The following is a 26,855-nucleotide window of genomic DNA, read 5'->3' as shown; positions in this document are numbered from 1 at the left end:
TATCGCCCCGCCCGACGCTCAAAGAGTAGATTCCATATTGCCTTGCTTCTGTTCACAAGTTCATAGATAGCGTCAAAATGTGACAAAAATAAAAAAGTGCCACACAAGGTTCAGCCGAGTGTGCCAATGATGTTATTATCACATCTTGACGTCGTCTATGACCTAGAACTGACCAGTGTAACTTATAATATAGAAAGACAAACGGTGCTCTATTAGCATTGAATGAGTTTTAATAAGGATAAAAACACTATTTACAATGATAATAAGTTAACGACTTTTTCAACCTATCAATAAATACTTGTCGACTTCTTGACACAGTTCTATCGTTTTGTTTTGAAGTGAGCGAGGTAAACATCTAGTAGCTGTTCACTTTGCAAACATGTATAAGGAGATGTCACGCCATCAATCTCCTTGGTAGCAAAACTAACCATAATTATGACAAACGTACCTTCTCCTTGCTTGATAATTATTATTAAATACATGGTAATTAAGAATATTTTATCTCTCAAATATTATAGCAATAAATTTTTCGGTTATGATTTACAAACACTTTGGATAATCTTTATGTAAGCTCAGTAATCGGGCATTATTATTAATCAAGATTTCGCAACCGCACACACTACAGAATTAAGCAAATGCTTTGAAAACTACTCGCGTCCTTGGATCGATTGTGAAATTTTTGTGTTAAAATATCCCCTAATGCAAAACATTATGCATCTTCATGTTCTCTACAAACAAGACAGAAAGCTATTAAATAATTTGGATATACCAACAAAGTTGAAATGGTAAATTGGCCACCGTAACTATTACAAAAGCTGACGTTTCGAGCGTTAGCCCTTCGTCGGAGCGAATAGAGGAATTGTGGGTTGTGTGCTTTTAAAGGCAGAAAATAGAGCTACGTTATTTATGGGAACATGGCAACGAGAAAAACTCTTTTTCTCGTTGCCATGTTCCCACCAATAACGTAGCTCTATTTTCTGCCTTTACAAGCACACACGACCCACAATTCCTCTAATCGCTCCGACGAAGGGCTAACGCTCGAAACGTCAGCTTTTGTAATCGTTACGGTGGCCAATTTACCATTTCAACTTTGTTGATATATCCAAATTATTTCGTTACTCCCACCGACGCAGCCCCGAACAGTTTCTTTCGAAACTATCAGCCTTTATTCATTTGTAGAAAGCTATTAATACAACATGTACCATTTCGTTTAGTGCCTTGCAATGGTTCTCACGACATTGCAAGGGAACCAAACATAGTGCAAAGAGAACTAAAGCATAGGAACATTTACACATGCCAACTATTTTAACCCCTAGTAAAACACAAACGTTCCCATTTGCAGAAAGTCTCCGATTTCAAAATAATTTCTTCTCTCCCGTAAGGAGTTTTTCCTGAACAGTTGCAACTACAGTTTTCACTTATTGCATAACTTATTCCAAAGTCATTTTATAACTTACAAAAATTGTTACAGCTTTCACCACTAGAAGAGAATTTAAAGGTTGATATAATATAATAATGAATCATGCATGGCAAAAAATTAATTCATAAACTCTTTTTTAGTTCTCAAAGTCAGTATGCATAATTATTTTAGCCTGTGAAAAGGCTCTCACAGTATTAGCACTGCAGTATACTGTGTGCATACTTGTTTAAAATGAACCAATAGGGAGCATGCATGCAAATCACATTTCATTTTACATTTTGATTTTTAAAATGTTTATCCATAAATTATTTAATAATCATATAGAAGTGAAAAATATTTTTCCAATCCTTAACAATTCTACTTCCCAGATCTTCCAAGTAACTCTTCTTACTGTCTCTCATACAATCCTTGTAATGCGAGTTTGTCGAATTTGTATTGGACCAACTACTAAACCCCTAGTTCACATTTGTCTTCACCCTCACTACTTGTCTGCTTGATATTGTATTGACATTGTAAGGATAAGTTGTGTCTTGGTCACTCATGGAAGTGATAATGATAACATTTCCAAAGCTAGAACCATGTCCAACATAATTCAAAGAAAAAAAAAAAACCATAAACATGGATTAAACATCTGCACAATATAGATTGTCATAGTAAAATCAACCAAATAGTTTTGGATAAGTCAATAAAAGTGTAGAACAGAATTCTTTACTACAATGAACACTTTAAAAAGTCAGCCTTGGTTTGACTGTCCCTAGATTGTAGGAAAATTACTTGTAATGAACTATACAGGCTCTAAATTTACTTGAAAGAAATCATATCAACACATTTTGTAAAAACGTATGGTCACCCCTACAACGGATTTATCATTTACCACATTGTACAAAACAGAAGAGAAAAACTCTAGTTTGAGCACATGCAACTCTTCTAATTTTCCTATAAGAGTCTTTAAAATATATGTAATTAATCAGTTAAGTTGAAGAATGAAATGTAGTGAATCATGATTTTTGAAGGAGCTCTATAAGTACCTACTTTCTTTTAATGTTCAATCATTGTATGTCAAAAGCCTTAATCAGCTAGCATTCAATCCATAAAGGATATTCTAAAAAATTTTCCAAATCAAAATTAAGGTAGAGAAACTATGGTATAGCACTTGTTATGATGACCTAACTTAAGTAACCATTCACAAAGCTGAATGTTGATATCTACAACTGACAGGTCAACTCCGAGTTGTATGGCTTGAAGGCGTGTGTGTGTGTGCGTGTGCGCGTGTGTGTGTGTGTGTGTGTGTGTGTGTGTGTGTGTGTTTTTCTTTTAGGGGGGGTGTGTGTGTTACAGGATAATTTGATTTTATCAACTGAGTTGTTTGTTTAAATTACCCTCCATAAAGAGTTTGTAAAGCTGATGTTTGGAGTGTTAAACCTTCATCAGAGTGAACAAACAAGGACTTGGGGATGCAATGCTGGCTTTACAGACCCTTTACAGCAGTCAATTAAAGTTATCAACTCGGTTGATAAAATAATCACCATGCCAGTTCTTGGGCCCTCCAAGTGCTTATGACTCAAACAATCTAGTTTTCACTAGCTCCTAAATAACCATGTCATTAGGAGCATTGGCATTTTGCACCCAGCTCTGTCAGTTTACCTTACTTACACTATAACATAATCACTCTGCACCTCTGACTACAACTCTGAGTCTGACTCCGTCATTGGTGAAAACCAGCGTGCATACTCTGTACAACTGGAACTGTGAGGGGTCAGACAACACTTGTCATAAACATGAGTGCACTTCAATTTCTAAACTGCATACTACCATACTTTGAAGACGTGTAAACTTCTCATGAGGTAGACATCACAGAGACCAGCTCTGAATGTCAGTAGGGGAATCTACAGGTATTCATGTCCTTATAGTGAAATATTTTCAAAATCCATTGTGATGGTGGAATGTCGAGGTCTGCGAAAAGTCTTACAGGCTTTGAAAAGGGAATCACATATTGCAGTACAGCACTGTATATATCTACATGTTCAAGCAAACAGAATTAAGGAGCAACAAGTTCAGATTTCTGCTTGTGCTAGAAAAAAATTCCTTAACATGTTCACCTGTGCCCATGTTCTTTCTTTACTACTCCATTGGCTTTTCTGATTCCTTTAATTCTGGATAGTAATTCTTGTATCTCAGATGCCAGGCTATGCTCGTACAAGCAGTAACTGTTCTGAACTGATGAATGATGTTGCGAGGAATGAAGTAGATGTCGTTATCCCTCAGCCGGAATGCAGCATATTTTACACCATCTCTTCTCAGTTGATTTAGTTTTGCATCATCTACCCAGCTAACACACTAAAAGAAGACAGCACAAAGATAGCAATCAGAGTCCATGAAACAAGAAATAAATGCAAAGAATGACCCATACATGTAATTCAAGAAATCTCTATTTAGGCTCTGGGTAATTCAGGTGGAAATTGGGGACCAGTGTTGATAGTTCAAACTAGGTAATGGATAGTTTTTTAAGAATATCCACATGAATGCTTTCGTCCATATCCAGTAAACTTTATCACAATAAACATAATATGTATGTGCTGCAGTTTTGTGTTTTTCTAGGTTTAAATAATTATTTCAGACTAGATGTCCTTAGTTGATGGATGATCTGGATCCCGATGACAAGAATAATAATTAGGGTTTGACTTTAACGGTTCGCCAACTAGCCACAGACAAGTAGAAATCAGTTTTGGCTTGCGATTTTTGATTTCTGCTAGCCAGTTTGGCTAGTAAGTTGAAAAGTTAGTGTTGAGCCCTGATAACATCATAACAATTTAATAAATTCAAGTTGTGTACTTTTGAGAAATAAAAAGTTCTTGAGGTATCTTGTCTCAAAAAATCTAGGCTGCGCTGCTCTTTAAGTTTTTCATGAATTCAAAGCAAAATTATTCAATACTGTCAGCCAAAGACAAAAACTTAGTTGCCTGTAACACTTAGGCAATATGTTTTATTATATCTCTTTTTATTAGTTACTTTGTTAGGCTAGTTCCAATTTTGAATTCTAGATTTGCATGTATTACTTACTAATCCTTAGTTTTGAGGGCCACTGGTTTGTCAGTGTAAGCTGTTATGTGTACATCCTCTTTAAATAAACTTAGACTTACTTACCTAGGCTTTACTATATCACAACATTATTAAAATATTATGATACGCAATTTAAGTAGATGTAGATCAAATAAAGCAGGAGCCATTTAACAGATTGAGTTATACATGTGCAAGTAGAGTGGAATACTACTTTCTAACAGTGTACTCTTACTTGTTGCACTGGAGGTTCATGAAGATCCAACTGCAATTTCTGTGTCAGGAAATTAAAGTTTTCAGCACTAAAACAGATCACATCTTTGCAGTCTCTGTTAGAGGCTGGACTGGAAAGCAAGTAAAAAAGAAATTGTTAGGAAGGTAGCTCAACACTTTTTAAGAGGTTGTGTTAAAATGTGGGAATAATTCACCAAGCTTTCATTCATTTATGTGTAATGTTGCACCTGAAGGATGAGTATAGGAGTCAACTCTGAAAGACGACAACTTCAAAATTTCTATTTTTTTACTTACAGTGGGTAAAAGCAGAGAGGCTCCTGTATTAAGCTCTTAACACATCATCATCATCATCAAAAATTAATATTTTTTTCCATTCTGATATCCACTAAAGTGTTGTCATTAAGGTGGACAACTGCTAAAAACCTTGTGATGTAGAACTCTACTTGCATAGGGTTCATTTTCTAAAGAAAAGTGAATTGGCAATTTTATACACAGAACTGGTTTCTTACATTTCTCCAACATGGACAGCTTTCAAGACCCCAACTGCCGCAGTTGTCTGCCTGTCAAAGCCATGTCCAACATGATCAGCATGACAGCGTGTTCTATCTTCAGCCAGAATCTCCCTGGGTTCAGAAACTCTGGGAAGGTACTGCAGGTTTTGGAGTTCATTTACACCAATTCTTGAAAACAAAAGATTAAAAAGTTGATTTTGCTGGGTACTAAATAATCATATGGCAATCAATTGCCAAGTTTGGCTATTATCACGTGACAAAAAAATAATTATTGACCTTTCAACTTCACAGCTGAAGTCATTCAATAATTTATACAATAAAATACAATACAATGCAATTTTTTTTTGACATTCATAAACAGAAAGATGGTTGATATCACCAAATGAACAAAAAACAATATTTTAATATGGAAAGGGGGCCTCCAGAAACCGTGGGGCTTATGCCAGGGGGACAAATACTGTATTTACTCGTGTGTAAGTCAAACTCACACATAAGTTGACCCCACATTTCCAAGGTCAAAAATCAGATTTTTAACCATTTCTAATTAAAGAAGTAAAATTCACCAATAGAATTTTCCCAAAAGTTAATGAGAATGTATTGAAAACACAGCAAATTAAAGACTGCAAAGCAAAATGTAAGCCTGTGCTGTGGAGTTTATTAGCACTTGTTTATATCAGCACGATTTGAGCATACATGAGCACTGCCATTTACTAGAGAAGTACTTTACTATATTTTGTAAATTGCATTGAAAATGAAATCTTCTTGCATTTAACTGACCCTTAATCTAAACGTTGAGTTTGAGAGGAGATTTAGTAGACCAAAGGAACACCAAAGAGCTTTGAAGGATAGCTAGATGAAACACGGCCATCGTGGTCCACACGCGTAACAAACAATACCGTACAAGACAACAGCATTTGCCAAGTCACTAAGCTACTGTAATCATTTGAAACAAAAGTTCAGCCCTATAAACAGCAGCGAAGCTGTAAGAAAAATGTCTGATCCACAGATGAGAAGACACAATAGAATTCAGCTCCAGTGGTTTTGTGTTAAAGTCACTTGAAATTCATCATTTCAAACTTTTTTTGTTGATTGAAGAATGTGCTGAAAACTGATGAAACTTGAACATAATTTGAACTACTTTTGTGAACTTGGTTTTCCTAATGGACTTCAAGCAATTGTAATGCTAATTGTATTGCTCGTGTCAGGTCTTTGTATATATATATCTTATTAACCAAGTGCGAGGGCTGTACTGGGAGAATATTGACCCGAGGTCTTGACAGTACAGACCGAGCACAGCAGGGTCCGTACAAAAACGACCGAGGGCCGATATTCTTCCAGTACGGTCCCGAGCAAGCTTGGTTAATAAAAGATTTATTATACGACTTAAGTTCAAAGGGACACAAGTGCAGTATCATTCGGGACAGTGCCGGGTCCAATACTGAGATAATATTGACCGGCAATAGAGCATTTTGATTGGTTGATTTTAGTTATTGGCCCTCTGACTGCCCGAGTTGTGTAATAAGACTTGTGTATAACTTGAGGGTGATCTTTTGGGCTGATCTTTTGGGCTGATCTTTTGGGCTGATCATTTGGTCATAAAAGGTCGACGTATACACAAGTAAGGTAGATTAAGAAATGATGACAGAATAAGTGGTAATGATAGGAAAACATGAATGACATTATGTTAAAAACATTAATCTTGAAGATATCCAAGATGCAATATCATCATCATCTTTAATAGTAACATCCTTGTGAGGTTTTTCAGAAACTATTTACAAACTTTTTACAACTCATAAAAACATAAATAACAATAAAACTCATGGTCAGAATTTAAGATAGTATTCCACCAAGTTCTAGAGCTTATAAAGGAAATGTCTGCCTCAACAGTGTGTCTTGCAGAGCGTGCTTGAAAGATGCCAATGAGGCATTTTGCCTAAGTTCTTTATGCAAGTTATTCCATGTGTTGGCCCCTCTATAGGAAAAAGTGCGCTGGCCAGTATTCCAGTACTTCACAATACCAGCTAACAACAAGATATAAATTAAGACCTATGGCACAACAAAGTAATTGCAGGTGAAACAAAGTCTTCATTTGAGTACTTGTTGACCACCATGTTAAATTATCACCATTTCTTAACCCTCTCACCCCACGGGGGACCAAGAAAAAATTTCTCTTTATAATAACATAACATCAAGCACACAAGTGAGGAAAATAAATAAAAATATCAATAAGGGGATTATTAACTGATCCAATACCAACAGTAAGTGGACCTGCCAATAGCACTTTGAGAGTGAAAGAGTTAATAGCTAGCAGTTTGTAAAACCCTAGGCAGTTACTAGTCCTACATGTTTCTTATGATGGAGCAAAGTATTGCACAGTAACATTGCTACTTAACAATTGGTTCATGCTTTAGCGTGCACTATCGAGTTATGGAGCACGCGGGAAGTTTGGAGAGCACGAAAGAAGTGTAAGAGTTGCCCGAGGCGATAGCCGAGGGCAACTCTAGCTTCTTGAGTGGCAGAATGACTCAAATTCTAGAATGCCTGGTATTTTTCTTAGCTTCATCCATATGCATTTACAACATAATCCATACAATGTAAATAAATGTGCACAACATACCTCCGTTTCTTGTATGGTGATCTTGATTCTGCTGTGGGAACAACCTGCTCTCCTGGGCGGACCCACATAATAGGGCCATCATTGCTTTTGTTTCGCTCAGGTAAAGTAAGTGCAGAGAAACTTCCCCATGGCATGGTCTCCTTCAGAAAGAGACATTGTTCAAGTAAGTCCAAAAACTGTGGGAAATACCCTCCACTCTCCTCCTGAACAGTCCCAACTAAGCTGAACTGCAGAAGGGGGCCTGATCGGTAAGTCCCACAATCATAGGAAGATTCAACTCTTTGCATGAATTCCTCCATCTTCAAAGTCTCAAGGTCTGATTTTTTATATAAAGATGAAACCTTGACTGTCAAATTTGGATGATTTACTCCAAAGTATTTCACAAGTTCAGGTAGATATCCTGCAGCATTGTGAACAATGCCCATTACATTTTTTGCCACACCTTCACTTTTTTCAGCAAAGACTTCACGAAAAAACAGTTTGACAAACTTCTGAAGCTTTTCTTCTCTTAACCCAGCAATTTCATCGGTATAAACATGCAGCACTGATGCTCCTCCATTGGCATCAACCTCTGTGTGAATCAGATGTGAGAGACGAGTTTTTTCCTTGGGATTTAATCGAATGGTATAATCTTGATCATTAAAATTCTTTTCCTCTTCACGGTTATGATGATGATGGTGATGCTCCTTGTGTTTTTTCTTCTTTTTCTTTGTATCTGATCCTCCATTGAGTTTGGCAGTACCATTGCTCTCGTGATTTGTGTCAACTGAGAAAATCAACAGAATTTGCATTTTAGTTATCACCAGTTTCGATAAAAGCCAGTCAGAAATGGTCTTATGTTGTCTACAAGACCTATTATTGACATCTGTTTAAGCAACTAGTATGCTCTCATGCTTAGATTTCACCTTAACACCCTTTTCAGGGCATGTGGTAATATCTTCGGCCGTATTGGTAAGAAAACCCAGTATGGAGAATATGCCTACTGATTTGCAATTTCTTCTGTCTAGAGCAAAGTAAAACACAGATCAAACTGTTTCTTTTTATTTTTTTTTTTACCTGAGAGTCATTAACAAAAGACCACTATTACCACTTTAATGAGCATTGTTGTGCATTTTTGTGGGCTAAAATGAACATTTTGGTGGCTTTCATACTAGCATGCTTGTGTGACTGATCTGACCTTTTTCATTGTCACAATTTTCAGTTTTTATTTTCTCAATGCTCTCGTAGGTGATAATAGTAGTAATACAGTTTCTTTTCTTGGGAATAAATATGTTTTGGGCGCTTTTCCGAGACATTTTAACCCTCACCAAGCAGCTTTGGCTAAAATGACTCTTAGTTGGGCCCAAAACATCTTAATGCCCGTGAATATAAACTCTATTGTTTCATTATACCTCATTATAACACTAGACTCTGTAAGTGGTGAAACCACAGTGACACCATACAGTGGAATCCTGATTTCTCGAGCCCTCAGTTTCTCGAACCTCCCGATATCTCGAACCAAACCTTGTTTCCCTTGGATTTGCTTCACTTGTAATTTCATCCCCGATTTCTCGAACTCCTGATTTCTCGAACCAATCTGCGTTTCCCCTGGAGGTTCGAGAAATCGGGATTCCACTGTGTTTACACGGATTTGTTACCTGAGTTTCTCTTGATTTTCAGTTTCAAATCATTGTGAGAAATTATCTCTGGGGCAGAGGGTGTGAATTCACACTTTCCTGAAAAATGACAACAAATCTTTCAGAAAAAAAATTATCATAACCTTTTTTTAGGGACTGTACTATTAATTGGTCAATTTAGCAGCGCAAATCTTACCGTGCAGCCCACTCAATTGGAAAGTTTAAGAAATCTTCCCCCTCTGTTTGAACTAAGAGACATAATTAGGGCTCTACACTAACTTTTCAACTTACTAGCAAAGTGGCTACTGACAACTTAGATGTTACAACAATTTCAGTTTGTTTACTAGCCAAAACTGAATTTCTACTAGTCTGTGGCTAGTCGGCTAATGTTAGTGTTGAGCCCAGATAATAAATATCTTACTAAAAAGAATTTTCCACTGGGACATGTGGCATGTACAATTTAAACTTGGACTGTAAATCGAAGAGGAAAAAACTTAGTACATACACATAACGTATGGTGCATACCTCAAGCTATATTAGAAAATGGTATATATTCAAAATTACCCGTTTTTTAAGTGAAAACAATTTTAGTGCAGGTACAAGGTTGCTTCTCCCCTGGAATCTCAAAATGAGATATAGTTATTTATATAATTATGTATGTTTCAATGGCAGGAAAATTACATAGTTTCTGGGGCATTCTTCTCCCTAGAGAAGTTATGTGCTTATGTTTGAAAAGAGTGGTATGGTTCATTCAACAATAGAGTCTGCTTATGAGTCTTACAACAATTTTCAGATTGCCCTTCCTTTTCTGTGAATGGTATCACTTAGGGAACGACTACATGTTTGAAGCTACAATACTACAATGAAATCCACAGAGTTTGGTCAATTTGTTAGATCTTCGAGTTGCTTGTAATTTCAAATCAGGTTTGCCCTTTACTCCTTGACAATGGATAAAAAAACACTAAGCTTTTACGTTTAGCCCCACAACTGTTTACTTATTGCTAAAACAACATCTACCTAATGCTGGTACTGTAAATGCCCATCCTACTTAGAAATCATGACATTGCAATAAAGACACCGTTACTTTTTTTATACAATCCCTGAGTTGGAAAGTTTCCTGTCTAGGCAAAGTTTTTAAGAGAATTTTTGTGTTATATCTACATCGACGTCTTTGCCACTGGATTGTCAAGACCAGATTATCTTCTGAGGCAGTTTTGTTTATGAAAAAGCACGTGGAAGTTTACATACCGAATCATTAACTTCAAAAGGAAATAAAGCGAAAGAATTCAACATTATGATCCTTTTTCTTTTAAAACGAGTGTCCTTCACTACAATGCAAAGGGCACTTCCCCCACACCACCGAGAATTTCAATTCCGTTGAGTCAGGGAAATCTGGTTGCCTAAGCCACACATGCCAGGCGAAGTTCGAAGTCAATTTGTCTGTGAAATTTACTACAGTAAAGTTTGTCGCAATTTAACGATTCAATTCACAATCAAACGAGACACTTTGCTTCCAAAATGCTACCAAATCGTTCTCTTGAAAAAAATTATAACAATCACATGCAAATAGGTATGCAAAATTCCAAAAAACAAAAAACGGCTACCATAGTTGAGCAGAACAAACAAAATAATACAGTATCCCCTCTGCAAGTTCAACTCGTTTAAGCACCTGAATATCCTCCATTGTACGTTTAAATCCCTCAGTCACTACTTAAACAAAAACATACATCTCACCTTCTTTTTTAATTTTCTTTAAGGTTGTCTTTAAGCTGTTGTTCGGTGTTTTAGTTGGCGACGGTGAAGGTGATGTCGGTGACATAGACGTTATGTTCCAACTCTCTTCAGACGAACTCAAACGATGCGTTTTACCAAAATTCTCCGAAGGTTTTGTCTCTTCTTCGAAACTCGTCTTTCTTTTCTTCTTGACATGTTCATCTTTTGGTAATATGAGGCTTGTTGGATTCTTCAGGAAAGGAGATTTGCTAGGAAACGTATCACGACCGTTGACGGCAACTTCCTTCGAGGTCGCCATCTTAGAATTTATATTATGGGTAAACAGTGACGTCACAGCATACTCTTGCCGTTTTTCGCGCGGTTATTTTTTTTTCTATTTTTTTGTAACTTTTACAAAAATTGTTATGTGAGAGCAGAAAAAAATTTTAACTTCTGACCTTCGCATACTGAAGAAAACAGCATTGTTAGAATATTTCGATTTATAAGGTTAAAGCATTTTTACTCTTTGCGCAGAAAATTTGTCTACAGAGCATCGTGGGTAGAATTATTACGTCTATTATATTTCAAATTTTATTTCTAAAATATTCAAGACATTTTAGGGTCAATTTAAATGTCTTAACGATTCGTCGAATGTGTGTCAAGATTTATCGTTAAAATACCTGGATAATTATCTCACAAATAGTTTAATTTTAAAGAGAGCACACTAATCCTATCATTTATATTTTTTTAATGCACACTATCACAGAATATGATCAGCATCAAAATAATTTTAGTAACAAATAAAATACTTTTTCTCGACAAACAGGATCTGTCGTTCTTACACCTGGTGGGTGGGGAGAGGGGGAGCAAGGCTGTCACTCAAACGAGGCTACAATACAGGGAAAAAGTAAACATGGCGCCGGGCGCTAGAACGCCGAGAGTTTCCGAAATACCAATCTACACCCTTGATTTTCCCCATACTTGTGTCATTCCCTGAAAACAGAAATGAATGTCAGCTCAGAGGGTCAAATATGAAAATATGGCTTCCTGGAAAGCGACAAGTGATGCAAAATTTGGAGTCGGTAGGCGTTTATCGTTGACATATTCAGATCCGCTTTCAAATTTTGAACTTTTCAACGTGCCCTGAACAAATATAAAGCCGTCTTTTTCGTCTTCCAGTTGTTTACAATTTTGACGGAAATATTACGCATGGACTGCGGTTAACCATTGGCGAAACTGTGCACATTTTAGAAGAATGCGCAGGTGAGCATTATCTAATTTTAATAGTTGACTTCCAGTCGGTATATTAGCAGTCTTCTATTGCCTAAAAATATTTCCTTATTGGCCTTTCGTGTTATCCGAAGCTTTATGATTAATCTAAGGGTTTCCGGATTTATCGTGGATGTTTGATGATTGCAAAAGGTCGCTTTCTTTAATATTCCTAGAAAGGAATTCAGTAATTTTCTATATGTTTACTTCGATCGGGTTTACTAAAAATAATGTTTGTTACTTTTCTAAGTTTGTTTAAATCACGCAATATAAGTGTCATTATTAAACCTCGATTATAATGATCATATTTCGGTCGCGAGCGTTTTAGCTTCTATATAGTCAATCGATGTTTCAGCAGCATTCGTACAAACTGAGTTAAAACATGTTTTCGTGTTTTTCTTATTCGGTTTTTCGATGGAATAGGTTGGTACAGGGGATGTACTCTACGAAACAAATCTGTAAAGGTAAGTTCTTCGCCTTTCAAGAGTTGCTAGTTTATTTTAGTGATTAATTATCTAAATATAATTTAAATATGTTTGCTTCATTTGAGTGTAATAGGGCCCGTAATAAAATCAATTAAGATATATGTTTTAAGTTAAGTTCGCTAATTGTATCATGTTAAAGTTTATCTTCTTGGATTAAGAATATAGGAAGAGCTTCTAGAAGCACCTCTCTTGCTAAAAATATCTGTCAAGGGTTCTGTAAATGAGAAAAAAGAATATTGATCTGATTCATTCATTTTCACAACTTCTTGTGTTGTGTATATCTATACTATTACTAATAGTCATCCTTCCCTGATGTAAGTACAAGAGAACCCTGCTAAAGTCAGTAGACTTGAACCTTCTCACTAACTTTAACAAAATGCCATTTCCTCTGGATGTGACCTCATTTTTTCTGGATGTGACCCCATTTTTTTACTACTATGGGATAGTGGAGTCTGATTGTCGAGGTGAGTGTAGCCCTGAGAAATACTTGTTGTTGGGGGTGATGACTGACACTTCAACAACCTGAGCAGAGGTCACTGACTTGACTCTGATGATGACCTCTGCCTAGGTTGTGAAAAAATCAGTCTGCACTACTGATGACAGTCCAGGACTACACTCACCTAGACAATCAGACTGCACTATGTTACCCCCAGATTCAAACTATTTACTGTATTATTACTACTATCATACCTCAAAACTCAGTCAAATCAAACTTTAACTAATTTTACCTTTCCCTGGCTTAAAATAGTTTCTACTCTAGAGCCTCAAGAATATCTAATACATTTCCAGAATACTTGAGGGTCAATACCCAATCTATTAAAGTTTTTGAAACTAATTTGAAGAAATATTACTTAGATCTAACTTCAACTTTGTATGATCCTGCATTTCCACAAACTTTCAAAAGTGTCTGCATAAAATGTCATATGAGTTGACCACTAACAGCATTACTAGCCAAACTCTGTTGCTAATTAACTATTTCTAATCACATAATTCCTACCACTCGATTGTAATTTGTAATTGTAATTTGTAATTTATTTATTTATTTATTTTTTTTGTTTGATTGTGTAGGAGTCTCGTTAATGGAACGTTAGCTCTGTGAGATCTCTTCTGCCAAATTGTTTTTGGTAAAGCTTATAAATAAATAAATAAATAAATAAATAAAATGAATCTGATAACATGAACTTCATTATAACCATCAAGGTATTAGAAAATTTGTTATTGACATGTTCCAATCTTTAAATGCAATTGCTGTGAATATGATAATGTAGTACATTTAGCTAAACTTCCCAAACTAACTGTTCTCAAAAAAAAAATCTCTTTTAATATAATAAAACAAGCTAGATGTATGAAAATGCTGATGGTGCAAGAATGGTAAAAACATGATTTCTTAATAATTATTGACAGGATCATTGAAATTCAATGGTAATCCTGTAAACACAAACCCATGCTTAACTTATTTTTTGTTTCCCACAGGAGTTTGACTAAGCAGGGTTCTAATGTAATCATAAATTATGCATTGTGTGGGATCTTGTGTTTAGGTCTTAATAAGTATTTCTAAGAATTTTCCAGACAATGCAGGAGAATATACAGGGACTTTTTAAAACATTAAAAATTATTAGTGCCTACATGAAATGTTACATTACATAATAAGATCATCCTAATTTGATTAGACACTGTCACTTAATTTTATTTTGCCTATTGACAGGGTATCTTCCCAGCAACATACATTCACCTCAAGGAATGTACTGTGGAAAATAGAGGGTAAATATGACTATTTTTCTTTGTTCCTGCTTCTGTATTTTTGACCAATATTGCAAAAATGCAACAACTTAGAGAAGCAATTTGAATTTAAAAACTAGATAGATCCATGTTTTACTAAGTTAAACATTTTATCTTGTATTTGTTAATCTGTAAATTTAGTGCCGATAACTTTTACAGTAAGCCTATAATAGTATTACCCCATACAGAAATCATTGGTTGACCTGGCTAAAATTTGGTAAGATTTAGGTGATGCTATTCAATCTTTTAAATCTTCTCATTTAGTATGATGAGAGTTATCTCCAAAAATTTACCTTGAAATGATACACTTGCTTGATGAGAAAGCTTTAATCAAGGACACTTAGGCATGATCATCAGGTTCAGTTTACGTTTTGACTACAATGTCCTTGAATAAATTGTCTCCGGTGTGTTTCCAAATATATCTAAAGGATACCCTATGAGTAAAGAAGCTTGTAGATTTGTGGTTCCAGGATGTTATCTGAGTTGAGAACCCAGTAGTTTGCCTAGTGCAGTGCTCAGTCAGGGGCTTCATTAAGGGCTGGGCACCGGCCAAATTGACTGGTTGTAAGGACGGTTTTGCCCACCTGGTTTAACAATCTGGAGGAAGGTTTATCTTATAAAGAAGTTTAGTTCAATTCCGCCTGTGAAAACCAGTTGCTCTCCTGCTGAAAAAATTAATGAAACCCCTGCTCAGTGGAAACTGTGGGCTTTATAGTTCAAAGGCAAAACTGAATGGAAACTGTGAGCTGGTTGGAACAAATAATATTAACAGAAAAAGATCAAAGATTTGGTCAGGGTATATGTTTTGCACCAGGGCATTTATTCATTCATATCTATTTATTCCTTCCTTCTATCCTTAAAAAACAGAATTATTTTTAGAAGTTGATAGAATGAAATATGTTACATTTTAAAATAATCATTAATTCAAAATTCATAAGCTACAAAAATTTCCTTATTTCTAGCACTACAAGTGAAAGTGTTGTGCCTAAAGAAGATGCTACAGTTAAGGAGCTAACTTTGATATTAAGAGAATGGTTTGTCATCTGGAAAGACCTTTACAAGGTGTGGAAATGTTAGAAAACTAGTGTTCATGTATTAATTAAGCAATTGTTTGATATGTGCATTAAACTGACTCATCTTAGCCGCACATGATAATATTATAATTATAATGTGGAATGGACAATTTGCAGTATGAGATTTTAAATGCCATGTCCTTGTTTTTGAAAATCCACCACCGCCACCACCCCTCTCCCTTCCACTTTATCAGTGTCACTGGCTAAGCAATACCACATACAAAACTTAGATTGACAAGTTTGGAATTCAAAAGAGAGGTGGAGATTGTTAGTGATATTTAGCTAATTTTGTGGTTGATCATTTTAAGTTAAAAAAGCTGTTTTTTTATTTATTTTTATTTTTATTAAACTATTAGAAAGTGCCTCAGCATTTTTCCAACAGGTTGTAGCTTGTAAAAGAGTCTTCTATAGCACATTACTAAAGCCTCAGACTGTTAGGTCTAGATTCAATTCCTTGTCGGCAGCAGGGGAGGGGGGTATTTTTTTTCTGTTTTTGTTCCATACCCATAAAGGAATTATAATTATAACAACCCTCTTTATTCTGAAAGTAATAATTAAGCAAAGAAATGATCCATGCAGGAGGGCTACAATTTAAGAGCGGCCGTCTGTAAATATCGCCCGGAGGAATGCAATATGAAAAAATCGAAAATCCCCAAACTTTGCCAGAATATAGGTCCGGATGAACTATTTCTAGAAAAAATACTTTGAGTGCAATTGCATTTTCATTTTTCACGAACGGCAGAAAAATCGGTTTTGTGGCTCTCACATCAGCTTCATGAGGTTTAGACAACCATTATTTGAACGTCGCTTGAAAATAAACAAATCAGTAAATGTGACCCAATATTTTTCTAATGAAAAGAACACATAATTACAAACAGTCTGAAGTGTTCTTTGTTTGATTCCATTGCAATCTAAATTTTTGGGGAATTTTTGTTTTTTTCCAATATTTCACTCATTTTGGCAGACAAAAAAATTGCAATATCGAGAAGGTAAAATCGCACCTTGGTAAATGGCACAGGGTTATTTCAAGTTAATCCAACGAAAGAACAATCAGATTCTTGGGCTACTCAAACTATTAAATTTTAGGACCCCAAACAAAAGTGACTCAGAGGTCAAAATGCGCCATTCCTTGTCAGGCAATTGGAGGTGAAAAATCAACAATGCGCATGTGGAAAAGATAACAGACCATGTCGGGAGCGAAACATCGTTACCAATCTGAATAAAAAGTTTACTTTGATCAACATTTGTCGTTTCTGCTGTTCAGGTTAACTGACATTTAAAATTTTAGCGGTTATATTCGAAACAAAACAAGTCAAAATGCAACATTGTCCAGTTCGAAGCAGCCAAGGATGGATACAAACCATAAAATAAATATGTTTGCCATATTTACACTTTGATTTGAGTATTGTTTATAAATTTGTACCTACCGTGCATCAGCGCCAAATAGTGGTTGTGTATTCGTTGCCGTAAACTTCCCTCCGCTTTCTCAAAATGTTCAGTAATGATTGCGTGACAGGCAGACCCACAAGTCCTGGGCCACAATTGCAAGAGCACATGTCTTTACCACAAACACTGGCACTCTTCCTTTATATTCAGTATTATTTCTTTGGGAACGTTGAATTATGCTTGTATGCTTTCTGGGGGACTCGCGTATGAAAATGCTTGTAATAACTAAAAGCAGGTCTTTATCCGCTGTTGTCACCACGGTCAAAAACCTAATTTCCTCATACTTTTATCAATTGATTTGGAAAATATAACTCGGATAAAAAAGAACTGAAGCAAGACTACATGTAGAAGGCCTTCAATAACCATTGTTAGGTAGCTTCTTGAGTTATCTTATTGTTTATACACTATATAATGTCTACATAATCAATAAGAAAGCATGAGAAATATTGAGATGTTACCTGCCCTGGCTAGAAGAAGATCTACCTCCATTTTCAAAGTTGAATCAAAGCAGTCAAAACTTCAGGTGACTCTTGATGTTTCTTCTGCATGTTTCTATTGCCTCGCATAAAGCATTTGTCGGATTAGAACCACTGCATCCACAAGGCCCTCTAACTAGTTCAGAGTAGCCACAGATTGTCATTACATAGACACAACTGTGCAAAAGTGCACCGTGGTACAGATTATCAACACAGAAGTAATCTGATTGTGTGTCACACATGAAGACGTTCATTTATCTATATATATATCGAAAGTGTCAAAGTGATCGTATCAGCCTTTTTGCATGCCAAGTGCTTGAGGTTTGGTCGTGATTCCCAGACACTTGTACACAAGACAATACCTACTTGCGTAAATCTTCTCCCATCTACTAATGTGGGAAGCTTACAGCTTCAAAATTAGAACAATGTTACAAGTAAAAACACAACAACATGAAAAGTATACAATGTGTTCCTACACCAATCAAGATGTAAAACATTACCACTGATTAGATAAGCTTTGAAAGCTTATTTGATGAAGCCTTTAAAATGTCAACAGATCAGTGAATGAAAAAGAGGAGGGGAGTGAATAAAGGGAAAAAATTCCCCCAAAAAGTATTCAAGCATAGTTCAACGTTCGCAAATGAAAAAAACTGAATATAGAGCAAGAGTGCCAGTGTTGCTTGTAAAGACTCTTGTTCTTGCAATTGTGGCCCAGGACTTGAGTCCACCTGTCACACAATCATTACTGAACATTTCGAGACAGCGGAGGGGAGTTCACGCAGCGAATACACAATCAATATTTGGTGCTGATGCATGGTATGTACAAATTTATAAACAATACTCAAATTAAAGTGTAGATACAGCAAACATATTTATTTTACGGTTTGTATCCGTCCTTGGTCGCTTCGAACTGGACGATGTTGCATTTTGGCTTGTTTTGTTTCGAAAATAACCGCTAAAATTTTAAATTTCAGTTAACTAGAGCAGCAGAAACGACAAATGTTGATCAAAGTAAACTTTTTATTAAGATTGGTAATGATGTTTCGCTCCCAAAGTGGTCTGTTATCTTTTCCACCTGTGCATTGTTGATTTTTCACCTCCAATTGTGTGACAAGGAATGGCGTGTTTTGACCTCTGAGTCACTTTTGTTTGGGGTCCTAAAATTTCGTAGTTTGAGTAGCCCAAAAATCTGATTGTAATTATTTGAAGAAGAAACCTTGTTCTTTCGCAGGATTAAATTGATATAACCCCGTGCCATGTACCAAGGTGCGATTTTACCTTCTCAATATTGCAATTTTTTGTCCGCCAAAATGAGTGAAATATTGGAAAAAAAACAAAAATTCCCCCAAAATTTAGATTGCAATGGAATTGAACAAAGAACACTTCAGACTGTTTGTTAATATGTGTTCTTTTCATTAGAAAAATATTTGGTCACATTTACTGTTTTGTTTATTTTCAAGTGATGTTCAAATAATGGTTGTCTAAACCTCATGAAGCTGATGTGAGATCCACAAAACTGATTTTTCTGCCGCTCGTGAAAAATAAGAATGCAATTGAACTCAAAGTATTTTTTCTAGAAATAGTTCATCCGGACCTATATTCTGACAAAGTTTGGGGATTTTCGATTTTTTCATATTGCACACCTCCGGGCAATATTAACTGATGGCCACTCTTAAGTAATTGTGGAAAACAGGGCTCAACACTAACTTTTCAACTTACTAGCCAAGCGACTAGTGACAACTGAGATGTTACAACAATTTTAGTTCGTTTACTAGTCAAACTGGGTAGTGAAAATTGAAAACCGCCGGCCAGTACTGAATTTCTACTAGTCTGTCGCTAGTGGGCTACTGTTAGTATTGAGCCCTGGAAAAGAAACCTGAAAAATTAAAGCATTGACAGGATTTGAACCTGTGCCTCTTAGATACGAGTTAGATGCTTCTACCAACCGAGCCAGGAACCCACACCTTGGGAGTGAGACAAATGATTTTAATAGGGTTCTTCATTCTGGTGGAGGAATCTGATCACAATTTTTAATGAAATAACATTTTAATACTTGAAACATTACAGGGGAAACAAGATCGCCTCTTTGTAGCACTGAAGACAATCATGTGGGATTTAGTGGAGTGCAGGCAAAAGCTCTTATCTGGAACACTGACACAGGTATATCGAGGAAAAAATTGGGTTTAAAAGCAGCAACACTCTAAAAGTGAGAAAGAGTACTAACCTGAGAAGATACAGTTGTATAAAGGGGGGGGGGGGTTGTGAAACGTTCTGTTAATTAATACTAGATGTGATTGAAATACTCCATCTCCTCAAATAAACACTTGTTTAAATTTTGTCCAAAAAAATAGGGACACTTGTTTGAAGGACACTTAATTAAAGGGGGGTGCTTGTTAAAAAACTATTAACCCAAACTAATTCTGCTGCAGCTGAAGCTTGAAAAGTTAGAAATAAAGTGGCAATAGAAACAGGGTTTCCTTGTATCCCTACTATTAGGGAACTTAAGCAGTTACGACGGCAATGCCACGGAAGACATTGATTAAAAAATAAGTTTTTACTTTTAGTTAGAATTTCAAAAATGGCTGCATGTGTTCACCGTCTCATAGGGCGCCAGACCTTAAACTCAACATAACGCATAAAAGTAGTGTTGAGTTCCAAATGTAAACTAAAATAATTTGCCGTCGCAGTTTCGGTTTGCAGATGACGCAAATTTTGGTGATTTCACGTTGTTGTTTTGCAAAGGACGGCTAAGAAATGTACAAAGCTTTACAACACACATGCTGGGCTATTGTTCTGCCAATTAGATCTATTGTTTTTCCACATTCTTGTTGCTGTCGCCGTCGTGGTTTGCTTAAATTCCCTATTTAAGATGGGAGGGAGGAGGGGGGGCACTTATATCATAGTCTTGAGAGTGGGCGGTTATTTGGGGGAGTGGCATAATTTAGAGTGCGAGTGCTTAGTCAAGGAAATACTGTTACAGTATTCAAATCCAAGGCAATTGTGAAACACAGTTCAGGATGGCTGACTGCTGTGCCTTCACATAAGACATCATGGTAATAGGGGAATGATAAGAAATTCATAAATATCTTTGAAAAACATATCATTAAATGCCTAACATGTTCATTACTCAACACGATTGTAGGACCAAATGGATGACATCAAGAAGAAAGCTATCAATAAAATTGACTGGGGTAACAGGTATGTACACTAATAATCATGAATTCTCAAAAAGAGAATTCTGTTACTCATTACAACTGTTCAACCACAAACAGTACTTCACGCTGCAACGGTTCTGGTCAGTATTCCAAGTAGGGTAACATTTTGGTAACCAAAGTAAAGATCAGCAACAAGGGTTACCAGTTTGGCTTAATTTTATTTCCAACTTATGACAAGGTCTCTAACCTGCACACTAAGGTTCAACTTCCTTTGTAAGAACTTAAAGCAGCACAATGATGCAAGCCTATTGTTCTAATAGGTATTTTCTTTAATTATTTTCTAGCAAAATGGGGCTCGATCTCATTCCAAGAGTGGATGGAGAAGTGGTTGATGCTGACTCCACAAGTGTTGTTGAACTCTACAAAGTGGTATGTTACATGGCTGCCTATTACATTGCCTGAAGTGCTCGTGGGCAAGATGAAATGAATCCTGTGTTCTGATTGGCTACCTGAGTGGGCAAGATGGGACCCATCTTGCCCACTTGGATTGCCCAAATGGATCCAGTGCATGAAAAAAAATAAAATTAGAACTACGTTCATAATTATTGGATCATTTTGGCAATGGAAATGCGAAAGCGGTTGAAGATAGTCAAAACAAAGAAAACAGATATGGCTTTTGTGCATTCGTTGTGCCACAAACACAGTTGGCTTTCTTTCCTGGCTCTCAAAGTAAACAAGTCATTTATCATTCTTAATAAAGTTTTTAATATAATAAATCCTTTATTAACCAAGCTTGTTCGGTCAAGATGTCTGGATATTGGCTGAGTTCTTTTTCCTCATGCTTGGTTAATAACACATCTAGATATTTGCTGTCTGTATACCTGTTATCAATGGAAAAGAGGATATTGCATGGCTGCGCAGAGATACAAAATTTCTCTTTGAGTGTTGAAAATAGTAAATGAGTGAAATGTTTTTTCAATGCAAGAAGGGAAATTTTGTATCTCTCAAGGTGCCACGTAACAATCTATTTATTTACATAAACACCAGTGAAAAACCAAACCATTTCACTTTTGCTACGAAAGGCACGATTATTCATGTAACCATAACATGTGATGTTTTCACATGTGAAGATATCATATTTCCACGTGAAAGTTCACCTGGTTTTTCATTGTTGCTTATAATTATAGTAAAATGCTTTATGTATTTTGGAATGTGATCATGTTCTAGTAATTTGACTGGCTCTCTGGATGAATGTCTCATTAACTTACTAAGTTAAATGTAGTATTTGTTCAATGTTGACTCCAAGATTGAAGTTAGCAGTTTGGTGTCAAATGTACATGCTAATGATACCTTTGACGTTTGTTTACCATCTACATCTGTTTTATTTCTAGCATGTGTCAAGTGCTGAAGCTAGCCTCCAAATATCAGTAAGTTATAACGATTGAAACCAAATTATAAATTATTTTAATTACTAAAGTCAGTAGTGTTCATATTGTACATAGAATACCCCTCATCTGAGATATTTCCAAAATACCTGTTCCTTTCTCTGTGTACTTGAAGCTGAGGATTAGATTTTCACTCAACTTGAATTTCCAGAGATTGTACTTCTGTTAATGATATACAAAACAAATGTTTTTCTCAATCTCTGATATTCCATCATACATAATGTAATTTACATTATGTATGATGAAATATCAGAGATTGAGAAAAACATTTGTTTTGAGGATATCTATGTATGGGGACATAATTAAGCCTTTGCATCCTAACGTCAGTATCTCTATACTATTTTCAATACCTCTGCGTTGCTACTGAGGAGGAGAATAGGCTTCACAATCAAAGCTTCTTATGTTGGTGATCATTTCCTTTATTCTCCTAACCTCAATGTGTGATTCAGGGGTGATATTGTAAGGAGAAATTAGATGCAAGGGGTCAAGGGATTAAGGCAGTTGCAGGAAGTGAAACTTAAAAAAATAATTTGGACCTTATTGGGGCTTGGATATGGCTGTGCCTCCCATATAGCCATTGAATGCTACTACAGTTTGTAGTAGCTGGGTATAAATCCACATTTTGTGAGCAAGGAAAATTGTTGTAAGTTTTTTTTGCACCTCCCCTACAAATAAATTATGTTTGGAAATAAGTCTTCTACAGTATGAAAAGGGCTTAAATATATATTTTTTTTCATTGTCAAGTTTCAGTTTTGTTATTTTATATCCTCGTTTAACATGCTTAGTTATTTGTTGCACTCATAGAAAGTTGTGTAATCATGTTAGGGGAGAGGAAATTTTAAGAAGACAGCCTCACGTGGTGTCAGCACTGTAATGCACCATGTTTACCTAAACATGACAAACTTTATGTGCAACATGGATGAGAGGAGCCAGGTGTTTTTCTCCATTTATGATGCAAGGGATGGAAGATTCATCAGGTGTGTCGATCAGTTGAACAAATAGATTCCATGTTGCTGTGTATCTGTTCAGTAATGGATCGCAGATGACATTAAAATTTGATAAGAACAAAAAGGTGGCACACAAGGTACAGCTGAGAGACTGTCACTGATGTTGTTACCACATTTTGATGTCTTTCTGTGATCTGTTACTGAACAGACCCAAGGCAACATAAAATCCATTTATCAAATGGTAAACAACACAGCGTACACCATTGAGTTATGGATACATGTGGGAGGTTGCTAAGCATGAAAGAAGTGTAAGAGTTGCGTGAGGCAATAGGTGAGAGCGAATCTAGCTTCTTGAGTGTTTAGCAAACCTCCCAAGTGCATCCATTACTCAATAGTGTATGCTGTGGTGTTTACCATTTGTTTTATAACATAACATTGATACATTGTAGCAAAATGATGCCCTTTTATTTAATAAATCTTATGTGACCAGGAAAAAAACAAGCATGCTTGGAAAAATGGTCTTCGCATTTGCTCACGTCAGCAGCGTACACCCATGGGCAAATGGTGGATGCTGAATTGACCGATCAGAGTGCGCGCCTTGCTTTGGTTATGTTATAATTGTTTTTATATGTTAAAAAAGCATATTCAATTTGTTGTTAATGGTGGCATCATGAAAGTATAGATCTGTCCATTAGATTGTAACTAAGAACCAATCAAAGTAATCAAGCTTACCATCTCAACACTATTTTTTCATATCAATGGTAATTTGAATGAATTTATGAATGGATGAATGAATGAAAACTTTATTTCCTTATACAAATCAAAACCAAAACTTCCCTATATCATGGCTCGACACTAATGGTAGCCTACAAACCACAGACTAGTAGAAATTCAGTTTTGGCGAGTGCATTTCGATTTCCACCAGCCACTTTGGCTTGTAAACAAACTGAAATTGTCATAACATCTAAGATATCACTTGCCACTTGGCTAGTAAGTTGAAAAGTTAGTGTCTAGCCCTGTATATGTGTGTGTGAGATTTTCTTTTTTTTCCCTATCTTGGCTGCTCAGTCAACAAGATAGTCATTCAGTAATGCGTTACATTCTTTTTAGATCATTCATTGAGACCACATAACAATTACGATTTTTTTTTTATATGTAGTGAGAGGTTTTTAGTTTCTGTTGGGAAGAGTGACAGCACACTGAAAGTTAACCAACCACAGAAGATTGAAAACTCATTTTGTGTTTTTACTGTAAGTATATGTTAGTCAGTTGTCCAATTAAGTGTTAAGTAAAGAGTTACTGGTGAATGTGGGAATGTAATGGAAGTCTAAGTAGGATGTGTATCTGACATCTAAAAAAAAATCCTGACATTATTTTAGACAAAAAACATGAAAAATCGTATCATATGGGCTTTGTACAGCCAGAAACATTGTATGGCTTAGAATTTTCATATTGGGATTTTAAAAAACTATGCTACCAGAGGAGTAGGCCTCAATGGCAGATACTAAAATCTTATTTGAGGCTCCTACCCCTGCAACATATCCTGCTATAGAGGCTTTGTGGCAGAATTGTATACCTTGTTTCATACAAGACCCTGAATAACATATCCTGCTTGGTAGCATAATACCAAAGGCAGTGCCTCTTTCCTCTGAGGAAGAGTACTGATGTCATCATCCTATTTAAGGCTTCCAGCTAAGAGAGAGAGATAACCTGTTTTTGTTTGCCATGTAGTGAAATAAATTTTATACAGAGCATTATCCTGCTTGCAATGGAATTCCTTCCCCCTCCCCCTTTTTTTGCAATAAAGAGACTTAGGAGGCAATACAAGCAATTATTACACGACGCGGGCAATCAGAGGGCCAATAACTAAAATCAACCAATCAAAATGCTCTATTGCCAGTCAATATTCTCTCAGTATTGGACTGGGCACTGTCCCGAATGGTCCTGAATGACACCACACTTGTGTCCCTTTGAACTTCAGTCATATAATAAATCTCTTATTAACCAAGCTTGCTCCGGACTGTACTGGAAGAATATCAGCCCTTGGTCTTTTTTGTACAGGCCTCGCTGCACTCGGTCTGTACTGTCAAGACCTCGGGCCGATATTCTCCCAGTACAGCCCTTGCGCTTGGTTAATAAGATATATGTAAATATTTACATGTAACTTTACTTTTGAATTGCAGGACCTTGGGAGTAAGGATGTGTCAGCTGAAGCTTACCTTGTTGCTCACATTGTGAGAATAGGTACATTGCCTCTGAAGACCACAGCAGTCATTTCTTTGTTTTGTATCAAGGATTTTGTTTTCTATCTTTTGTTTCATTTTGAATTGGATAACTTGCAAAATTCCATCTTAGCCCTGATCCATATTTGTTGTCAAACAAAGTTCTAACTGTCCTTAGCACTATATTGATTAGATAAAAATTATTATAATTCATCTTCAATATAACCCTTGCAACGCTATTTTATTACACGTAATTTTCAATGAACATAATGTGCATGTATTATGCAGTCAACATACCTCGAAGAGTCACCTGCACTTGTTCTCTTCCTGGCTACCCTGTTCATTTCCAAATGACTGTTTATAGAAAATGCGTGAGAGTGAAGAGAGAGGAAAATACATGTCAATAGGTTTCACTAACTTTAGTTCTGTTGTTTTACCAATCATGCAGTTAACTTCATCAACAATCACTTCTAGTACTGGTCATTGTCTTTCTTAGGGAGAATGCTTACTGATGGTTCAAGCAAGAAGGCCTCAACTACTTCATATAGAAGGCCATTTGGATGTGCTGGTGAATGCAACTTGTAGTATGAAAAAGCTTGTGTGTAGTGTTGCCATTCTCAACGAGACCTCTTCAATTCCTTTATTTCAACGCAGTTTTTGATGGCCCTTATTTCATGACAGAATGAACATAACAGTAAAGAGGGAGTTTTTTTGTGTCAAACAAAACTTCAATCTATTTTAAAATTAGTAATAGTAAATATTCTCTTTTACTTCAAGTGTTGGATATAGTGGATGTTTTGACTGGAAGAGAAGAACGTCTGGAAGAGAAGGAATTCCAAATGCCAATTTTCAAGTTAGTGCACATTTATTTTATTTTGATAAAAAGAAAATAATTCAAATAATGGAAAATTATAGACGAATGATCGATGTTTCGGCCATATCACATATCATATCATATTCTCAACTGGATGACTGATACAATTCATAGCCATTTATTTTATTTATTAGCTATTTACCTATTATTTGACTGACTTTAAAATAGGGTTAGGTCTTTGAAGTCAATATGCCACAATTCACTGTTTTAAACTGGGCAGGGAAATCAGAAGATTTTGTGTTAGTGTTGTTTAGTTTTTGATGGCTTCCTGGCACCTCCTTGCCTAACCTAAACTTTCCCCAACATGTCCCCCCCTTTTATCGACCTGAAGGAAAATGTTACTATTTTTAGAAGCTGAAGAGTTACTTTTGTGTTTGCATATGATTTTCAGTTGTAGTGACAGTGATTTCTGGATGGTCCATGATAGTATCATTAAAAAACAAACCAATAAATACAGTGCTTCAAGCTCAAACAGTGGTGAGTTAGTAAAGTAATGACTGTTTTAAACTCTTTTA

The 26,855-nt window shown here is 36.0% G+C and overlaps 2 protein-coding genes across 6 annotated transcripts in view; one reads left to right on the top strand and one right to left on the bottom strand.

Moving 5' to 3' along the window:
• Positions 1 to 212: 212 nt before the first annotated feature.
• LOC111344081 (lysine-specific demethylase 9) lies at positions 213 to 11,514 on the bottom strand. Of its 4 annotated transcripts, XR_015991332.1 has the most exons (8): positions 11,191 to 11,514; positions 9,478 to 9,555; positions 7,841 to 8,606; positions 5,221 to 5,391; positions 4,713 to 4,821; positions 3,520 to 3,757; positions 3,074 to 3,166; positions 213 to 1,990 (listed from the first exon to the last, which is right to left on the bottom strand). XR_015991332.1 is itself a non-coding variant. In XM_022951291.2 (7 exons), exons 1-6 carry the CDS (start codon positions 11,486 to 11,488, stop codon positions 3,542 to 3,544), a joined length of 1,638 nt encoding a protein of 545 aa, XP_022807026.2. In that variant the 5' UTR covers positions 11,489 to 11,514; the 3' UTR covers positions 213 to 3,166; positions 3,520 to 3,541. The 4 variants fall into 4 exon arrangements, 2 of the variants coding, with proteins under 2 accessions (XP_022807026.2, XP_022807023.2); XR_015991331.1 differs by having other exon boundaries at positions 3,074 to 3,757; XM_022951291.2 differs by having other exon boundaries at positions 213 to 3,166.
• Positions 11,515 to 12,056: 542 nt separating this feature from the next.
• The window catches only part of LOC111343514 (dedicator of cytokinesis protein 1), a 48,582-nt gene continuing 33,783 nt past the window's right edge, over positions 12,057 to 26,855 (top strand). For both annotated transcript variants that reach the window (XM_088732509.1, XM_088732508.1), the window contains exons 1-15: positions 12,057 to 12,251; positions 12,349 to 12,432; positions 12,862 to 12,902; positions 14,629 to 14,684; positions 15,665 to 15,764; positions 19,765 to 19,857; positions 20,840 to 20,895; positions 21,197 to 21,281; positions 22,244 to 22,279; positions 23,123 to 23,274; positions 24,404 to 24,494; positions 25,428 to 25,488; positions 25,963 to 26,034; positions 26,244 to 26,319; positions 26,732 to 26,817. In XM_088732509.1, coding sequence (XP_088588635.1) covers positions 12,179 to 12,251; positions 12,349 to 12,432; positions 12,862 to 12,902; positions 14,629 to 14,684; positions 15,665 to 15,764; positions 19,765 to 19,857; positions 20,840 to 20,895; positions 21,197 to 21,281; positions 22,244 to 22,279; positions 23,123 to 23,274; positions 24,404 to 24,494; positions 25,428 to 25,488; positions 25,963 to 26,034; positions 26,244 to 26,319; positions 26,732 to 26,817 — 1,162 coding nt within the window. In that variant the 5' untranslated portion in view covers positions 12,057 to 12,178. The remainder of the gene's footprint in view (positions 12,252 to 12,348; positions 12,433 to 12,861; positions 12,903 to 14,628; positions 14,685 to 15,664; positions 15,765 to 19,764; positions 19,858 to 20,839; positions 20,896 to 21,196; positions 21,282 to 22,243; positions 22,280 to 23,122; positions 23,275 to 24,403; positions 24,495 to 25,427; positions 25,489 to 25,962; positions 26,035 to 26,243; positions 26,320 to 26,731; positions 26,818 to 26,855) is intronic.

Source organism: Stylophora pistillata, chromosome 9 (genome assembly GCF_964205215.1).
Source record: "Stylophora pistillata chromosome 9, jaStyPist1.2, whole genome shotgun sequence".
Classification (NCBI taxonomy): domain Eukaryota; kingdom Metazoa; phylum Cnidaria; class Anthozoa; order Scleractinia; family Pocilloporidae; genus Stylophora; species Stylophora pistillata.
Note: the sequence above shows the minus strand (reverse complement) of the source record. Positions and strands in the feature narration are given on the sequence as shown.

Excerpts from the sequence above, each read along its gene's own strand:
- LOC111344081 (XM_022951288.2), bottom strand. The coding sequence starts at position 11,488 with ATGGCGACCTCGAAGGAAGTTGCCGTCAACGGTCGTGATACGTTTCCT. Across the intron at positions 8,607-9,477 it reads GAAAATCAAGAGAAACTCAG|TTGACACAAATCACGAGAGC; the intron begins GTAACAAATCCG and ends TGATTTTCTCAG. Across the intron at positions 3,758-4,712 it reads ATGAACCTCCAGTGCAACAA|TGTGTTAGCTGGGTAGATGA; the intron begins GTAAGAGTACAC and ends GTCTTCTTTTAG.